Here is a 17,215-nt window from a genome sequence, read left to right as displayed (position 1 = left end):
ACATATGAATGACTCAACTTTTGCATAAATTTGCACACACTTTGGCCAGTATTATTTGACTGGGTCCAGTGAATGAACGAGTAGTTCGTTCTGTTCTGTCAGTGTGCTAACATGTTTTCTGCTGTTCATTCCACATGATCCCTGGAGTCAGACTTCTGTGAGAACAACTAGCTTCTTTTGTCATGCTAATGAGCTGTAACTGACAAAGGAACACAATAGTAAGTGCTTGTGAGAAAGAGAGGTAGTAAACTGAAGATAAAATAAAGTTTGTTTTCCAGTAACATCCTTAGAACACAATAAACTTTAAAGCAGACTTTTGTAATTATGCAATTGCGTAAAATTGTGATTGGTTTAAGCATAAACCCACTAACTTTGGTCAGATGTAGGCTATGCTTAAAACATTAAGAAAAGAGAATGAAACTCTTAATATATCATGCAATTTTGCATTGCATATACATTTATATGATTTTATGGATGTTTAGAATTTTTTACTGGAAAACAAGACAAAAATACTGATTACAACAATGATTTATTTTGCAGTTTTCAGGTTTGGGTATGCTAGTTTAAGACTATATTTCTTGCATATATATTTGTGTGTGTGTGTGTGTGTGCGTGTGTGCGTGTGTGTGTGTGTGTGTGTGTGCGTGTGTGTGTGTGTGTGCAAGAGAGAAAAGCATATACTGTAATTCATTGAGAGTATGTCTGTTAAATGTAGCCGGTCTGTTTAAGAAAGAAAGAAAAAGAAAGAAAGTAACTGTGTGACACTCCCTTCCCGTGAGGCACCATCCGTGAAGATGAATGGCTTGATGGTTGCACGGTTCAGTCATGTGACTCCCACTAGATACAGAGTTTGGTGGATAATATCCCATCATTCTCTGCCAGGAACACAGAGTGGTATTGTACAGTCAGCTTTACTGTACGCCGGCATATAACTCTCTCAGACCTGTGTCACTGTGTGTAAAATGCTTACTACACAACCTACAACATGTCCTCTTCTGAAGACACAACATGCTTCGGCCAACAGGTAGGAGAGATATGACATTGGTTTGTCATGTTAATTAGAGTAGTGAAGTGGAAAACTGTCCTCATTACAGGAGATTGCGGGTTCCAGCCCTCTTTCTCTCTTTCTACATCCTGTTTTTTTTTTTAAAGTTTGGTTAGTACAGATAAAGCTGTATTTGCACGTTATATCAGAGCATTTTTTTAATCAGTTTTGTTGCTCAGTTTTAGGCAGAATTGGCCCTGATTAGTAAATAATCTTCTAATATTTGGCAATTTTTAGATTTTAAACCGGTAATTATGTCTCCTGCAATAGAAGCCAACAGTTTGGTTCTGGAAGAAAAATCCCATTTATTTTCTCAGAGGGGAATTGATTTTATAATGATAACTTATAAATATTTAAAGACAGACCTACTGTGAGTTTAGAGGTTGTTTTTCTTTTGTTGTTTGTTTGGGGTGGATTTTCTCCCCTTAGCACCTAGTGGGTGTGGAGGCTTCACACTATTCTCCGCGGCATCCATGCACAACTCACCACGTGCCCCACCGAGAGCGAGAACCACATTATAGCAGCCACGAGGAGGTTAACCCAATGTGACTCTACCCTCCCTAGCAACCATGCCAAATGGTTGCTTAGGGAGCCTGACTGGAGTCACTCACCACACCCTGGATTCGAACTTGCGACACCAGGTGTGGTAGTCAGCATCTTTACTCGCTGAGTTACCCAGAACCCGAGTTTAGAGGTTGTTAAACGATGGTGTATGCTTCATTTGAAGCCATCAGTCCACATTAGTTTAAAAACTACTGTAATGCAATTAATGGAAAGGAGGAGGCGAGAACCGGATTGACAATATAAATAATAGTTTTAATTAAGAAATAAAACCAAAAGACACAAACACACACATAGGACAGACAGCTGCCTGTAAATGCTCCCTCTCTGTTGCACCACCATCTGCAGTCGGTGGACTTTATCCCTCTCGGAGGCTTGATTAGCCTGATAAGGGGCCGGGTGTGTTAAATCATGACCCGGCCCAGCCCTCCGCCCTGCCACATTCCTCCCTCGTCCTCTCAGGCCAGGGAGCCTGGGGGAGGGCGTGCCTTATGTCCCGTCTGCCGGCAGGTCACCCAGCCTTCCTGAATCTGGGAGGGGACAGGGGGAGGGAAACAATAATGAAAAATAGGGGGTACTTCCTGTAACAGTGTAGTACCCCCCAACAAAAAAAATTTAAAATTTAAAAGAGAGGGAAAAGGCCAAAACGGAGTGGCAGTGGGAGAGAGAGAGAGAGAAAGAAAAAAACACTTACTCCCCAGTTCTCCAATACGCCGTAGCTTGGTCCTCGGCCACTCCTCCACCCTCTAATGGATGACAGCCGCACCTCCCCAGGCGGATCGGAGGCAGTCCTCCAGCACCTGGCAGACGGAATGCCCCTTCTCGGGGAACAGAAGGGTTCTCCCCCACCGGTCGGCAGTGAGCCCCTCGCGGTCGGCGGTCTCAGACCCCGCCGCATTTCAGCGGCTGGTAGGGGTGTCCTCCACCCCTGGCAGCGGCTCTGACCGATCCAGGCGATCGGTTAGGGGCCGCTTCTCCCCTGGCGGTTGGCGGCCGTTCCGCCACTTCCAGGCGGCCGGGCTTCTCTGTCCCCCGGAAGATGGCCGCGGCTGCTCCGTTGGGGTTATGGTAGCGGCGAGAAATCCTTCCTGGGTTTCGGCACCAGTGTAAAGCAGTTCAATGGAAAGGAGAAAGCAAGAACCGCTATTATAAATAATAGTTTTAATAAAGAATTACAACCAAAAGACACAAACACATAGGACGGACAGCTGCCCGTAAACGCTCTCTCTCTGTTGCACGACCGTCCTCAGTCGGGGGACTTTATCCCTCTCGGAGGCTTGATTAGTCTGATAAGGGGCTGGGTGTGTAAAATCATGACCCGGCCCCACCCTCCGCCCTGTCACAACTACATTTAAAAAAATGTAATGTTTACTAGCAGAATTCCTGGTGAAGAACTACACTACCCATGATCCTAAAGAGAAACATCCACCAATCAGAGAATTGTGATTGACGCAATCGAGTTGGTCTCCCTACACCCTCAAACTACTTATATATTTGCAAATATTGTAATATTTAGCAATAAAATAAATATATATATTGTTTAAATTCTAATATGAACATAATTTGATTATATTTTGATTACATAATTGGCAGTGCTATTAACACTATGGAAAAAATTTGTGGGAAAAATTCTTCCGAAATCAAGACGCTGATAAAAGTGGACAGGCACTTTTCCACACTATGGACAAACAGTGTTACCACCTCCATTAAACCAAACTCTACATCTTGTCGAAACAATTACATTTTTTATTAAAATATTTTTCTACATTGCCTATTTTTTCCATGGTTGTTTATTATATATTGTTCTCAGCTCCATCTAACATATTTAAATACATTTAAATACATTCTGCAGATTTTCAGTGCAGAAAAGGTAAAAAAAGAAAACATTTAAAAATGACATTTTTAAGTTGCTACATTTTAGCAACTTTGTGTAAATCTCATTTACTGTCGTTAGATTGTATTATCCATATCAACATTATTTGGTTGACTTGCTTTCATCCTGTATATATTAGGGATGTGCTTTATCAAGTAATTTTGTGGTCGAGTACTCTAACCCACAAAAAAAAAAAAGTAATTGATTACTTGTAAATGAAAATTTTATAAAAAAATAACAAATATGTAAGTGAAATATATATAATAAATTCACAGAAAATACTAAGAACAGTTTGAAAATAAGCTATCTTCTTTTTGGGGGAGAAAATGAACAATATGCATAAAACAATTATGTATATCTATTTTAATATATTATTTTTAAATAACACATAGAAACCAATACCGACAGCTTTAAGGTAATGCACGTAGTATGCAAACTCTGAGTTTACATAAAGGCTATCACATTTAATAGTTTGTGAAACATTTTCGATTTTCACAAAATCAATTTGCGATAACCGATTAGCGTTTTTAATAGCAGACTAGCTGGTGCAGAATGAGTCCTCGATTAATCGATTACTATACGACATCGGTCAAACTCGTTTGACTATTAACACTAATAATAGATCAGTTATCATCTTAACTATCATCACTGTAATTGACTTAAAGGTGTACCATATCTCACACTGACCTTTAACCTGTGTGTATGTATGTGTTCAGGATGTCACGGCGGGGGACGCCAGTGATTATGAGGACAGCAGAATCGATGGGCTGACAGGAGACAACGAGGCGTCTCATCAGGTTCGGCGCTACAAGACCATGTCAGCATCTTTCTCTGCCTACTCCACGTCAGCAGGGGGCGCTTTCACTGGGAGTGACAGTGGCAGCAGCAGTGGGGCTGGGGCGGGACCCTCAGAAGGCACACAGGTGGGCAAGGTGACTCATTACTGCTGTGCTTGACAGCTGATATTGTAACATATTGTAGATGATTGTAAGAGTGCATATTTCCCTACTTCCCTACTGTTTGCAAACGCACGTGGAAGTGCAGACATTTCAAAACAAGAGCTCAAGGTGTATTGGCTTGATAAAAAATTATAAGCACCATGTTATGCATGTTAATTTATGTTGTTGGTTTTATTGGTGTTTTGGTAGCACAATAAACTGCATCTGGGATTTAATTCAATTTGGACTCTTAAATCCTCTGTGTCTGGAGTGTTCTGCCACAGAAAACATTTATATATATCGTCAATTTTAAAAACTGTTAATTGCTAATTAATACATTTTTGACTTTTCGACTTTCTTATCGAAATTTCTTATTATTGGTTAATATTTTTACCCCCACCCACACAGCCTTAGTGATGTCAGCAGAAAGGAAAAGTAAATTCATAGGCAGAAAATGTTATTAATTTATTTGTAATAAATAATGTGCACTCATGAATCATAAGACCGGGGACATTTAAAATAAATATGGTCAATTTTGATTTACATAAACTATTATCAAACTGATTTTATAATAATATGATCAGAAGCTAAAGAGCAATTTGTGCGTTTATGGTGTAGTTTATAATATATACGGCGGAAGAAAACATACTGGACTTGTGTAATAGGTTTTCCTCTCTCTGTACAGGGAGTCTATGAGAACTTCCGTCAGGAGCTGGAGCAGAACGTGAGTCCAGCGGAGGTACCCGAGGAGAGGAGTTCGGCATTCAGCGATGAGCAGAGCAGTGTCACTCTGAGCTCCGCCTACCACACCGATCCTCTGCTGAATGTGGCCGCCGTACAGGGAACCGTACGTAAAGCCGGACGCCTCAGCGTCAAAAACTTCCTGGTACACAAAAAAAATAAGAAGGTGGAACTTGCACCTCGCCGCAAGTGGAAGAGCTACTGGGTGTCTCTCAAGGGTGTGTTCTTGATACTTCTGAAAATATTGATATCAGTTTGTTGATTCGCAGAGTTTTCTTTCCTATGTTGAGCGTGTATATTGATAAAATGGTAAGATATTAAAGGGCTAGTCCTTTAATAGCTAAAAAATAGCTAGTAGCCTTTAGTTTACAGCACAGCCATGAATTATAAATTGCTACTTGTTATTGCTAGCCAGAGTCAGAGGGTATTAGGGGGAGGAGCGTTCTCATTCTTGATTGGACAAAAATTTCGCCACGCCCCTGAGTGCAAGATGAGTCATCAGTATTTTTGGCCTGTTTTTCCTGAAGAGAAAGTGTACATTTTTAAGTGTGTATATATGCTAAAAGTGAACTTTTAAGTGTACATTATCATACTGATAACCACAAAATTAAAAGACATGGACTAAAAGCCATAAAACTCCAAATTTCATTGCATGGGGACTTTAATTTACTGCAAGAGTTAATGGGCAATTTTACCAGCCACCACGATTTGTTTACCAACCATTTTGATTTGTTCCAATAAAATAACACTCTCTATATGTGAAATTGAACAAATGTGGACTAAAACAAGAACAGTTCTTTAACTCAGTTCCTCAAGCTTGTGTTGTTTCTTTTAATGTCAAATGTCAATCTGAGACTTGTTTCTGGTTTCACAAACAAATACCCACATTTGGCTGGCCTTTGGCAGGTGTTAATTTCACACCGGTTTTACAACTTCCTATAAAACCTTTTGAAAGGGAAGAAAAAGCTGACAGTTTGTTTGTTTTGTTGTTCCATTTGGGTAAAGAATAATAGATTATCCTATAGCTGTATTTAACATCTGCTTGGGAGATTTGAAACTCGAGGCTCTTATTTTTCAAGCACACAAATATTTATATGTTCCCTTTAACTTGATACCGATAACGTAAGACTATTTGACATGTTCTATAGCTGTGTGTCTTTGCCAGCAGTATGAAAACTGATCAATATCAAAGCTGAACAAGCAAGGCAATAAGTGCGTGTGCATTATGTTGAATTCTCTTTAAGAAAGCTATACTTCTTAATACTTAATACTTCTTATTTTGGCCACTGGAGAGCAGATTTCAATCAATAAACCAGTCAAAACTACAATGTATTGGATTTCCTGCCTCTTTCTGTTCCCCTGGAAACAGCAAGTGAGCGACAGGCGGTTATGCTAATTGGACTCACCACGAACAACTTTGAATTTCTGATGCTTGAGTGACTGTCCTAATTTGTTCTTTCAGGATGCACTCTGTTTTTCTACGAGACGGACGGGCGGTCGGGGATTGACCACAGCAGCATTCCTAAACACGGCGTGTGGGCTGAGAACAGCATTGTCCAGGCTGTCCCAGAACACCCCAAAAAAGATTTCGTCTTCTGCTTGAGTAACTCACTCGGAGACTCATTTCTTTTTCAGGTAAAGACCAAAGATCATATAGTGGTGGCGTAGTGGGCTAAAGCACAAAACTGGTAATCAGAAGGTTGCTGGTTCAATCCCCACAGCCACCACCATTGTGTTCTTGAGCAAGGCACTTAACTCCAGGTTGCTCCGGGGGGGATTGTCCCTGTAATAAGTGCACTGTAAGTCGCTTTGGATAAAAGCGTCTGCCAAATGCATAAATGTAAATGTAAATATGGAAAACCTTATTCATGCCCCTTTCCATTTAATGATATTCATTAAAATATTAATGTTGCACTACAAAAAAATATTTTCTTAATCAGTATTTGTGTCTTGTTTTCCAGTAAAAATATCTAAACATCCATAAATGGATAGTTATTGTCATTCCAAACCCATATAATTATCTTAATAATTATCCGGTTAAGCATAAACCTCACTAAATGTTGGTATATTTCCAATATACATGCAAAACAGGTTAATGTCAACAGTGTGTATTATGCACAAAGAAATGTCTCAAATAGTATGCCACATTATTGTCACATAACCTCATGTTTCATCTCAGAAATAAAATCCTAAGTGAATTAAATATTGTACAGGTTACTTCCAGTTTATTCATCACAGTGGAAATGGAAGGGAAAGTTGAGCATTGTATCATATGGGACTTTCCCCTAGTGGCCAGTAGGGGTCGCTAGAAGTGCAGAACTTTTTAGACTTACGTCATAAACAAGAAAGCCATCAAGAGAAAATACAAGAATTAACCAAACAGCAGAAAAATCAGACAATGATTGACAAAGACAGGAAGATCACAAGGGCTTTAAACACATAAGAACTAACGAGGTTTAAAGCCACACCAAGAAACAATTAAAGGGATAGTTCACCCAAAAATGTAAATGTACTTTCCCTCATGCCATCCCAGATGCAGGGCTGGACTGGGAAGAGGAACCGGCCCGGGATTTGACATGGCAACTGGCCCAACTGTTGGGGGGGGGGGGGGGTTGTTGTGCCAGATGTTGTTCGCTGTTCTTTTCTGCATATTGCGGCGGTGTTTGTGGTTCGTTCTGCATAACGCAGCGGCTCATTGTTGCTTCTCGTGGCACATTCAGCACGTTGCGGCCGAACCACTGGCCCGCTCGGTTGTCCCGATGGCCAGTGGGCCCCTGAATGGCCCAAAAGTGCATCGGCCCACCGGAAAAATGCCCGGTATGACAGATTACCAGTCCAGCCCTGACCAGATGTTTATAATTTACTTCAGAATGGTGACAAAAACACATTACGTCAGCTCATAAAGCACATAAAGTCAGCATAAAAGTAATTAAAAAGACTCCAGTGGTTTAATCCATGTCTTCGGAAGCGATTCAGTCAGTTTGGGAGAGAACAGACCAAGATATAACTCCGTTTTCACTATAAATGTTGACATCAGCAGTCTCCTTGTCGATCATGATTTCAAGTTTGATAACACTTCCTATAGCGCCATCTAGTGCTCCGCACGTACGTCAAGCATTAAATAGAGTAATGAAATCATGATCGTGCCTAGAGACTACATTTGGCAAGGTGTACAGGTAAAAAAGGAGTTACATTTTGGTCTGTGAGAACTTCAAAAGACATGCTTGGATTACTTTTAAGCTGCCTTTATGTGCTTTTTTGGAGCTTCAAAGTTTTGGTCACCAAAACAGAGATGACGCATTCTCCTTAAAATCTTAATTTGTGTTCTGCAGAAGAAAGAAAGTCATACACATCTGGGATGGCATGAGGGTGAGTAAATGATGAGAGAATTTTCATTTATGGGTGAACTGTCCCTTTAAGGTAAACATCAAGAAACCCTTTAGCAACCCCTACTGGCTGCTATGGGGCTCTCCCATACATTACAAGCATATTGCATTGTAGGATGCAGAATCCAGCACAGTGTTGGACAAATTTAGTAGATCATCCAAATATTCCCTGCATACTGAACATTTGCATACTGTGTACATTATACATAGTACATACTGCAGAAATATTAAAAGTAGTATTGTAGTATACTATTTTAAACATAGCCTTTCATTGCACCCATATTTGTCTAACCTTTGACCTCTTTGCACAGACCTGCAGTCAAACTGAGCTGGAAAACTGGATCACGGCTATCCACTCAGCCTGTGCCACAGCCGTCGCTCGGCAGCATCACTGCGAAGACACAGTGCGTCTCCTGCGAGTGGAGATCCGTAAGCTCGAGCAGAAGATCGATATGGATGAGAAAATGAAGAAAATGGGAGACATGCAGCTCTCTGCCGTCACAGACACCAAAAAGAGAAAGACCATCCTGGAGCAGGTGAGTTATCGGAACCCCGATAAGGGGGGGGTGTGTGTGTGTGTGTGTGGGGGCTCTACAGTGCAAGCGTTTTACTCACATTTGCCACCGGTGCAAACGTATTATTGAAGCCTACCATCAGGGCTGGACTGGCAAGAGAAATCTGGCCAGGATTGTACATGGCAACTGGCCCAATTGTTGGGGCGGGGGGTGATCCAAATGTTGTTGAGGTGGGGGGGGGGGTCCTTTTCTGCATACCACCGGCCCTCTCGGTTCTCCCGATGGACATTCCGCACCTGATTGGCCCAAAAGTGCGCCGGCCCACCAGGAAAATGCCCAGTATGCCAGATTACAGACCAGTCCTGTGTACAACATTGTCTACTATAGCTGTATTTTTATCGTAAAGCGGAACGGATAAAACATGCTTTGTATATTAAACAGTTGATCTTGGTTTACTCACTGTAATTCTGATGCTGTCGCAAAGTTAACAGAAAATGTATTCATTCACTGCAATCATCGCAAAGGTTCATGTTTTACCCAGTAGATGTTTACGTGAAAAACGCTGCTCAAATGGCTCACAGCCTAGCGGTAGAATCAAAGCGGTTGTCTGTGCATGTGTGTTTGTGTGTGTTTTTCATTTTGGCAGCGTCGGGTTATGCATTGTACCCCTGTGAATGGCAGGAGGCTTAAGTTCCTGTGGAGTTCCAGACCTCTGTGCCAGTGGAATGTGTAGCGCTCTTGTTTGCTACTTTGTGCATTGCCCAGGCCGCTGCCCCCCTCCGCTGCATCTTCCAAAATAACATCCATCCCAGAGTGGCTGGAAAGAGATGGCATAGTTAAATATCCCACTCCACTGCCCCCAAAACTCCATTTTATTAGACTACCAGATCAAACCAGACTAGACATAAGGGACGGAAGCTACCAGATACGCAGAAATGACCTTTACGGAAAAATATTTGGCTGCGATTTTGGCAAGGCAACAGACTTCCTCTGCTGTAGTCTTACTAACGACTAGATTTAACCTTGTTTTTCATTTTTAGTTCATCAAAGCATGATGGAGGTTTTTAACTGAAGCAACTGCTGTTTTTTGAAAACTCTCCAATGCTGTGGTAATGTTATTATTACAACTTTGTATAGTTAAATTGTATAGGTTATTGACAATGTGCAATATTTTTACTCATTTAAGTTGGATACATTATCGTAATTCAATGAATTATGAACTTAGAACAGTATTTCAAGTGTTATTTAACAGTAACCAAGAAAACAAAAATGCTAAAATATTGTTCATGGTTAGTTATTGATATCTAATGTGTTACTAATGTTAAGATATAGAACCATATTTTAAAGTCTTACCAATGCTGCCAACCTGATGTAAACCATTACCTAACCATTTCCTTCTCTCTTCTATACAGATTTTCCTGTGGGAGCAGAATTTAGAGCAGTTCCACATGGATCTATTCCGGTTCCGCTGTTACCTCTCCAGCCTGCAGGGAGGTGAGCTTCCTAACCCCAAACGCTTGCTGGCTTTTGCGTCCCGTCCCACCAAACTCGCCATGGGCCGTCTAGGCATCTTCTCGGTTTCCTCCTTCCATGCTCTGGTAATTATTCCTCCATTTATTTTATAATTTATTCCATTTTAAACCACATTTCTTTTTTCACATAGCCTTTTTATACTTAGCATAGACAGTGAGAGGACAGGATATAAAGGGTAAAGAGAAAGGGAACAGGACGGGGAGTTGTTGCTTAGCCTATGTGCTTAGAAGAGCATAGAGAGGACAGAAAATGATCAGCAGAGAGTGTCCAAATGGATTGGGAATTGTTGCAAGCTGGATTCGAACCCACTTCACCCATTTTAGCAGCACAGCTTAGCCTATGCGCTTAGAAGAGCATAGAGAGGACAGGAAATGATCAGTAGAGAGTGTGGAAAATGGATTGGGATTTGTTGCGAGCTGGAATTTAAATTTTTTTGCTGATTTTTAATTTAAACGATGCACTAAGAAGAGCACAGAGAGGACAGAAAATGTTTGGCAAGGAGTGTGCGAATGAATCAGTAATAGTTGCAAGCTGGAGTCGAACCCACCTTACCCAATTTAGCAGCACAGCCTAGCCTATGTGCTAAGTAGAGCATAGAGAGGACAGGAAATGATTGGTTGAAAGTGTGGATCGGTGATTGTTGCGGGGCGTTGCCCATTTGAGCATCAATGGCTATGTGCTTACGTTAAGTCATGGCTTTGACTGATAATAACTTTTTGTACTTTTAGCATAGGCAAAGTTAGGGGAAACAGGATTGGAAATAGTTGCGAACTGGATTCGAACCCTGAAAACCCATTTGTGCACCACAGCTAAGTCTGTGTGTCATAGTTTTAACACATTTTGAAACCATATTCGCCCACTTTTGTGATTGTTCAGAGCAATGATTAATGTGCAAAAGTGAGTGATATTTATACACGTTAAGGGTCATCACATGACTCACGTCAGCGCTGCAGAATACATTGAAGTCTATGAAGTGACGTCACTTTACAACAAAGTGTTTTTCACAAACACGTTTTTGCTTCACCAATAATTTCTGTAAGTTACAAGTACTAAGCAAAAGAAATATTTAAAAGCTGTCCAAATTTCTAAAGAGACATTGAATGTCTCATCATTTCTTTTAATTAAATATTACCTTATCGTTTACGAATATCAGAGACCCCAGTTAGTTTGCATCCCTGTAATTTGTTGTGGCTGTCACATATTCCCTGTTTTTTTACTTGACTTTTATGTTAAAATTCTTGTTTAGTTCCTGTTTCCTGTTAGTTTTTGTAGTCCTTTGTAGTTTCATTTTATGATTGGTTTTTCCCTGATTCTTTCCACAGGTGTTCCTCGTTCCCTTGTTTGCCCCCTGTGTATTTAAGCTCTTGTTTTCCCTGTTTCCTTTGTCAGTATTTGCATGTATGGTTTATGCTCTGTGTTTGGTTCCTGTGTTTTGGTTTTCTTGATATTCTGAGTTAGTTTTTATTTCTGTTAATAAAGCTGCATTTAGATCCTCTTTCCTCGATCCTTTCCACAATGGCATTGCAAGGACAAATCTATAAGTTAGAAAAGAAGCAAATTTGTTGTTTTTTCATTACCCATTTAGCAATCTTGCCACCTTTGACCTCACATGGCGTAGCCTACCTAAGTGACTTGTTTTTTAGTTTTTTTTTGTATAGCTGAATTTCAAACATTACAAGTAAACACGCTACTAAGATGGACAGAAAACATGGACAAGTTCTTGAAAAGGAAAAATAGGTACGATGGTTAGCCTATGTGGGATAGTGGTGTGCCGTAAAAAGTGTGCTGTGGCACAAGGTTGGGAAACACTGTTTTACCTGATAATACATTTTTTAACGTTTGCAGTGGAAAAAGAGAGGTGGAATAGGATTGGAAATGGTTGCGAGGTGGATTTGCCCATTTGAGCTGCACAGCTAAAGGTTTTCCGACAACCGTCAAGCAATGTCTTTGACTGATAGCAACTTTTAAAACATTTGAAATCCATGTAAACATTTATTTTGAGCAGAAGCTGGAGATAACACTTGTATCAAAAGCACCAATTTCACTCTATTTTTACCCAGAATTCATACTTGGTAACCTGGTTCCTCCCCACTCATCAGTGTGTATATGTGGACAATGGATTGTGGTGGAAATGTCCTCTTGGATGTTGGCCACGGACTTCAACTCTTCAATATCATCCCCCCTCAGATTCGCCTCCAGCTCTGGTGTTCTATGTAGGAGCTGCAGGACACTGGGATACAGATTTTATTTTTGTCCTGGCGGCTTGAATGCAGTTTTTAGGTGGAGGAGTTCTTCATTTCTGGCATTTTGAAAGATGTAGAGAGAGAGAGAGAGAAAGGATAATTCACTTCAGAAAGATCCCAAATGAAGTGCTTTTGGCCCTGTGTGCTGTTCTGTAGAAATAATAGCTTGGTTCAGAAGAGTGAAGAGCTGTTTGTTGATGGAGCGCTTTTGGAGTGGAGTGCTTTTCTCCATCAGGAGACCCAGAAATGCCACAGTGCGTTCAACACAACAAGCGTGTAGAATTTTTGAATGACACTGAAAAGAACTCGCCAGAACACTTCCCTGAACTTTCAATTCATCCAGACCCGGGTGGCCACTGAAGGTTATTTCTGTGCTTTTTCATTTGCATATTTCAATTCATTTAGTGTGTATTCATTTATTTGTAAGTGGAAATCAATGAGAATGAGGTCACTCTGTTCTGTCAAGTATCAAGGGTTGTTTTGTTTGGAAAGTTTTACCAAGAGGTTAAGAAACCTCAACAGTTCAGTCAATCTGGTTTTTTTTTTTAATGTCTTTGACACAGTGGGTTATGTTTGAACTGTGTTCATGCAGTTGTTTTGTGTCCATAGGTGGCGGCTCGTACCGAGAGCGGCGTTAGGCGTCGGACGCAGGTGATGTCGCGGTCAACCAGTAAACGTAAGAGCCGTTTCTCCTCACTGTGGGGTCTGGACACCCACTCCAAGAGAAAGAGCAAAGGACATCCTAGTATTAACCAGGTAAAGTTTATACAGGCAACATCATACAAGCAAAGGTCTTAAAGCACTTCTGCGAAAGCTACTGTTTTAAAGACTGGTATTATAATTTCTGTGCTGTTTTGAAATGTAGATGCTTTTTTCTAAACAGGTTTTTGCAGAAGGTGAGGACCCTGTGAAAAGCCCATTAGAAGGCCTATTTGAAGGGTCTGTCAGGGAATCAACGGTAAGAAACATCCATTCATCCATCCATCCATTTCTCCATCATCCATCCAACCATTTTTTGCATCCATCCGTCAAGTCATATATCCATCAATTTATCATCCATCCATTCATCCATCCATCTATTTCTCCATCATCCATCCAACCATTTTTTGCATCCATTCATCTAGTCATACATTCATCAATTTATCAACCATCCATTTATCCATCCATTCATCCATCTAACCAATTGTCCATCCATCCATCCATCAATTTTTCATCCATCCATCCATCCATCCATCCATCCATCCATCCATCCATCCATCCATCATCCATCAATTTATCATCCATCCATCCATCAATTTATCATCCATCCATCCATCAATTTATCATCCATCCACCATCCATCCATATAACCATTTTTCCTCCATCCATCCATCCATCCATCCATCCATCAGTCTGCATCCCAGATAGAAATTAGAAACTTGTATTCTGAATTCAAACTCGCAGACAAATAATCACAAATGGGTAAAAATTACATTCACATTAACACAACGACAGACACTAACTTGTATGACATATTTACTTTTGTACTTTAATTCAGTTTCACAGTACAACCACAAGTCTGGCAATGCAACTTCAAATCTTCATGCCTTGACTTTGGAAACAAATCACTTTTAAATTCTGATGCAGCAGAGCAGATAGCCAGGGTTGGGCGGGGATGGGGCCATTGAAGTTGTGACCAATCACAAGAGCTGGAACAATTGATGCCAGACCAATCAAAACGGATCATCTTAGAACAAGATGACATCACGCAACAGTGCCGGCGTTATCTTTGAAGTCCAAAACAAGTCTAGCAGTAGCAATGGCAATAATCAATAAAATTATAAAGAGGGAACTAAGAGTGCAACAAAATAAAAGGGACAATTTTAGCTAGCTGACCACCGCATCCATCCATCAATCCATCCAACCAACCACACAGTTAAGCTGTGGTGCTCATTTGGGCGATGCCCATTGCACCAAATCCAAACCTCCTTGTGTTTTCTGTTCAGAGAAATGCTCTGGAGAGGAGTGGGTGTATATTAATCTCTGGCATTGGTGGAGGTGTAGGCACTATCTCTCAGCCAGTTATGATGGACTGGTATAGATGGACTTGCTACAGTATAATCAACCAACCTGGCAGCTTAAAGGCCATTATGATGTTATATGTTTGGAATAGGATACAAGCAAACTGCACAGTATACAGTATACTGTATTCTGCATATTGTTTAAATAAATTGTATGAAAAACTGTAGTCTTCATGCAGTGTGACAGCATGCTTGCATTGTAGTTTTCAAAATAGTATGCTATTCCGAACAGCTTAGTATTTTTGATGGTTAGAAACGATATGTATGTTACACTTTCAATAGTTAAGGACTTTTCACATGATAATATGATTGCGATATGGTTCATTCACAGCTGTGGCTTCTCCGTGTGTTCATTTCTCACTCCACAGAAAGACTCCAAGACCCCAGTGAAAGTTCTGCCAAGACCCAGCACGGATCACGACATCTGGTCCAAAGACCATCTCACTCCATCATGGCTGTGCCTGCCAAACGACCAGCCTGTATTAGCCATCATTCAGCCGGGAGAGTCAGCTCTAGATATTCTGGAAACTATCTGCAAGGTAACAGCAGGAAACGCTAGAACTACAGCCTCTTTATAGCAGATTTCAGTTCTTAACTAGTTTAACTGCATTCTAATGTCATTATGAACACTATCTAAACTGCAAAACATCTAGTTCTGAAATAGTTTTTGTATATTTTATAGTTGTTTTGTATAATTGTTTCATTATGCTGCAGTTAGCTAATCAGAGAGAAGGGTATAGCTGCAGGCATAGCTCCAAAAAGGGGTGTGAGCTTCAATTCGCCATTAAAGATATAAGGAGCCCCTAACATTTCCCAACCCCCTTTTGGAGATTCTGCCCCCATTTGGAGGTCTCCGGCCTGCAGCTATACCTACTTATAATCAGAGATCGTTTACATATAGAAGTCTTAAAGGTACAGTAGCAGCAAAAACAGCCCATTTAATTATAAAGGCCCTGATATACTTCCAGAGAAGTTCTTCTTAATCCTTCGATCAGGGGCAAAAAGAAGTTCTATACAGCTGAGCAACGGTATACTATTTACAAACATTCAGACACCCGCCACAACGCTGTGGGAGGCGTTTAGAGGAGCATTTAAATGTTAGGATGCTACATGTAAAACCTTAAAATTGTGTTATCAATGACTTTATGCCTCATTCTATGAGGAGAATTCACATGAGGTCAGTAAAAGATGCTGTTTTAACCACTCGATGATGATTTGAAGTGTTATGGCTATCACTGCAGATGGCACATGAGTGAATGGGAACTTGAGAGTATTTGAGTAGATTTGATTCCTTTTGTAGACTAATTAAACAAATAAAAATAAAAAACTCACATGACATGGTCTTGGCAATTGTCTCTAAACAAATGATCATACAGATGTAGGTAAATTTGCACCAGCTCGCTAACAACTCTGCACTCTGTTGTATTCATGTTGACCACTGGCTGAACAAAGTAGTAGGTGGAGCTTCAGGTCACACCTACCGATGACATGGACCAATAGCAGTAAGAAGGTGTTTAGCAGCTGGTTAGAAGTTGTTCTAGTTCGGTTGTTACAAACCACCGAAATGACCAATTTTTGGCCAAATGTAGTTCTAAATGACATCATACCCATTCTTCGAGTTCATATGAAGTATACCGGGCCCGAGAGAGGGTGAAAAATTGTCATCAAAAACAAGAAACCATGACCAACATTATAAGGGGACTTATTTAATGATAATGCTGTGTTGAATATTGACCCTTTAACACTTTAATATGTCGTCTTTAATTGCCAAACAAATAGAGTTTATTGTATCTGTAACATATTTAAATTGTGCCTGTTTTAGGCCTTTTTTTTTACTGAAATGCATATCAACTTGAAAGTCTATGTTGTCAAAAACCCTTAGGTTTTATTCCTCAAATCTTCCCATAGAGAGTTTTTAAAGACTTTTTACCCTCCTCTCTAAAGGAACATTTTATTTGCTTTTCTCTTGCTTTAGAGATGCATGAAAACATGCTGCATTCTGTCTGATATCAGCATTTGGTCTTTTAGTGTGTGATTTCTGTTCACCTGGCCCTCTAAGAATAAAACACAGCACCGTAACATGGCTTGGCGGTGGACTTTATCCATTAAATGTGTGACTCCTTTAATCTCTCTACAGGCTCATCAATTGGACCCCACTAAACACTATGTGCGACTGAAGTTTCTCATTGACAACCAAGTGCAGTTCTACATCCCTAAACCAGAAGAGGATATTTATGATCTGGTAGGTTTGGAGAAGATCATACCCGCTGGTTTGTCCTTCTCGTGTTACTTTCATGCTTCTGGGATGGTATATTCAGGC

The 17,215-nt window shown here is 40.5% G+C and overlaps 1 protein-coding gene across 5 annotated transcripts in view; it reads left to right on the top strand.

Annotated features, from left to right (window-relative positions):
• Positions 1-17,215, top strand: part of LOC127630125 (rho guanine nucleotide exchange factor TIAM1-like) — a 100,048-nt gene that overhangs the window by 48,863 nt on the left and 33,970 nt on the right. For 4 of the 5 annotated variants that reach the window (XM_052107565.1, XM_052107570.1, XM_052107564.1 and 1 more), the window contains 9 exons: positions 4,196-4,402; positions 5,103-5,376; positions 6,621-6,793; positions 8,856-9,080; positions 10,472-10,657; positions 13,445-13,591; positions 13,719-13,793; positions 15,264-15,434; positions 17,033-17,137. In XM_052107565.1, the coding sequence (XP_051963525.1) occupies positions 4,196-4,402; positions 5,103-5,376; positions 6,621-6,793; positions 8,856-9,080; positions 10,472-10,657; positions 13,445-13,591; positions 13,719-13,793; positions 15,264-15,434; positions 17,033-17,137 (1,563 nt within the window). Of the gene's footprint in view, positions 1-4,195; positions 4,403-5,102; positions 5,377-6,620; positions 6,794-8,855; positions 9,081-9,951; positions 10,169-10,471; positions 10,658-13,444; positions 13,592-13,718; positions 13,794-15,263; positions 15,435-17,032; positions 17,138-17,215 lie in introns of those variants that run through there. The other variant, XM_052107567.1, reaches the window with a different exon arrangement.

The sequence above is a fragment of the Xyrauchen texanus genome, chromosome 36 (genome assembly GCF_025860055.1).
Source record: "Xyrauchen texanus isolate HMW12.3.18 chromosome 36, RBS_HiC_50CHRs, whole genome shotgun sequence".
Classification (NCBI taxonomy): Eukaryota; Metazoa; Chordata; class Actinopteri; order Cypriniformes; family Catostomidae; genus Xyrauchen; species Xyrauchen texanus.
Note: the sequence above shows the minus strand (reverse complement) of the source record. Positions and strands in the feature narration are given on the sequence as shown.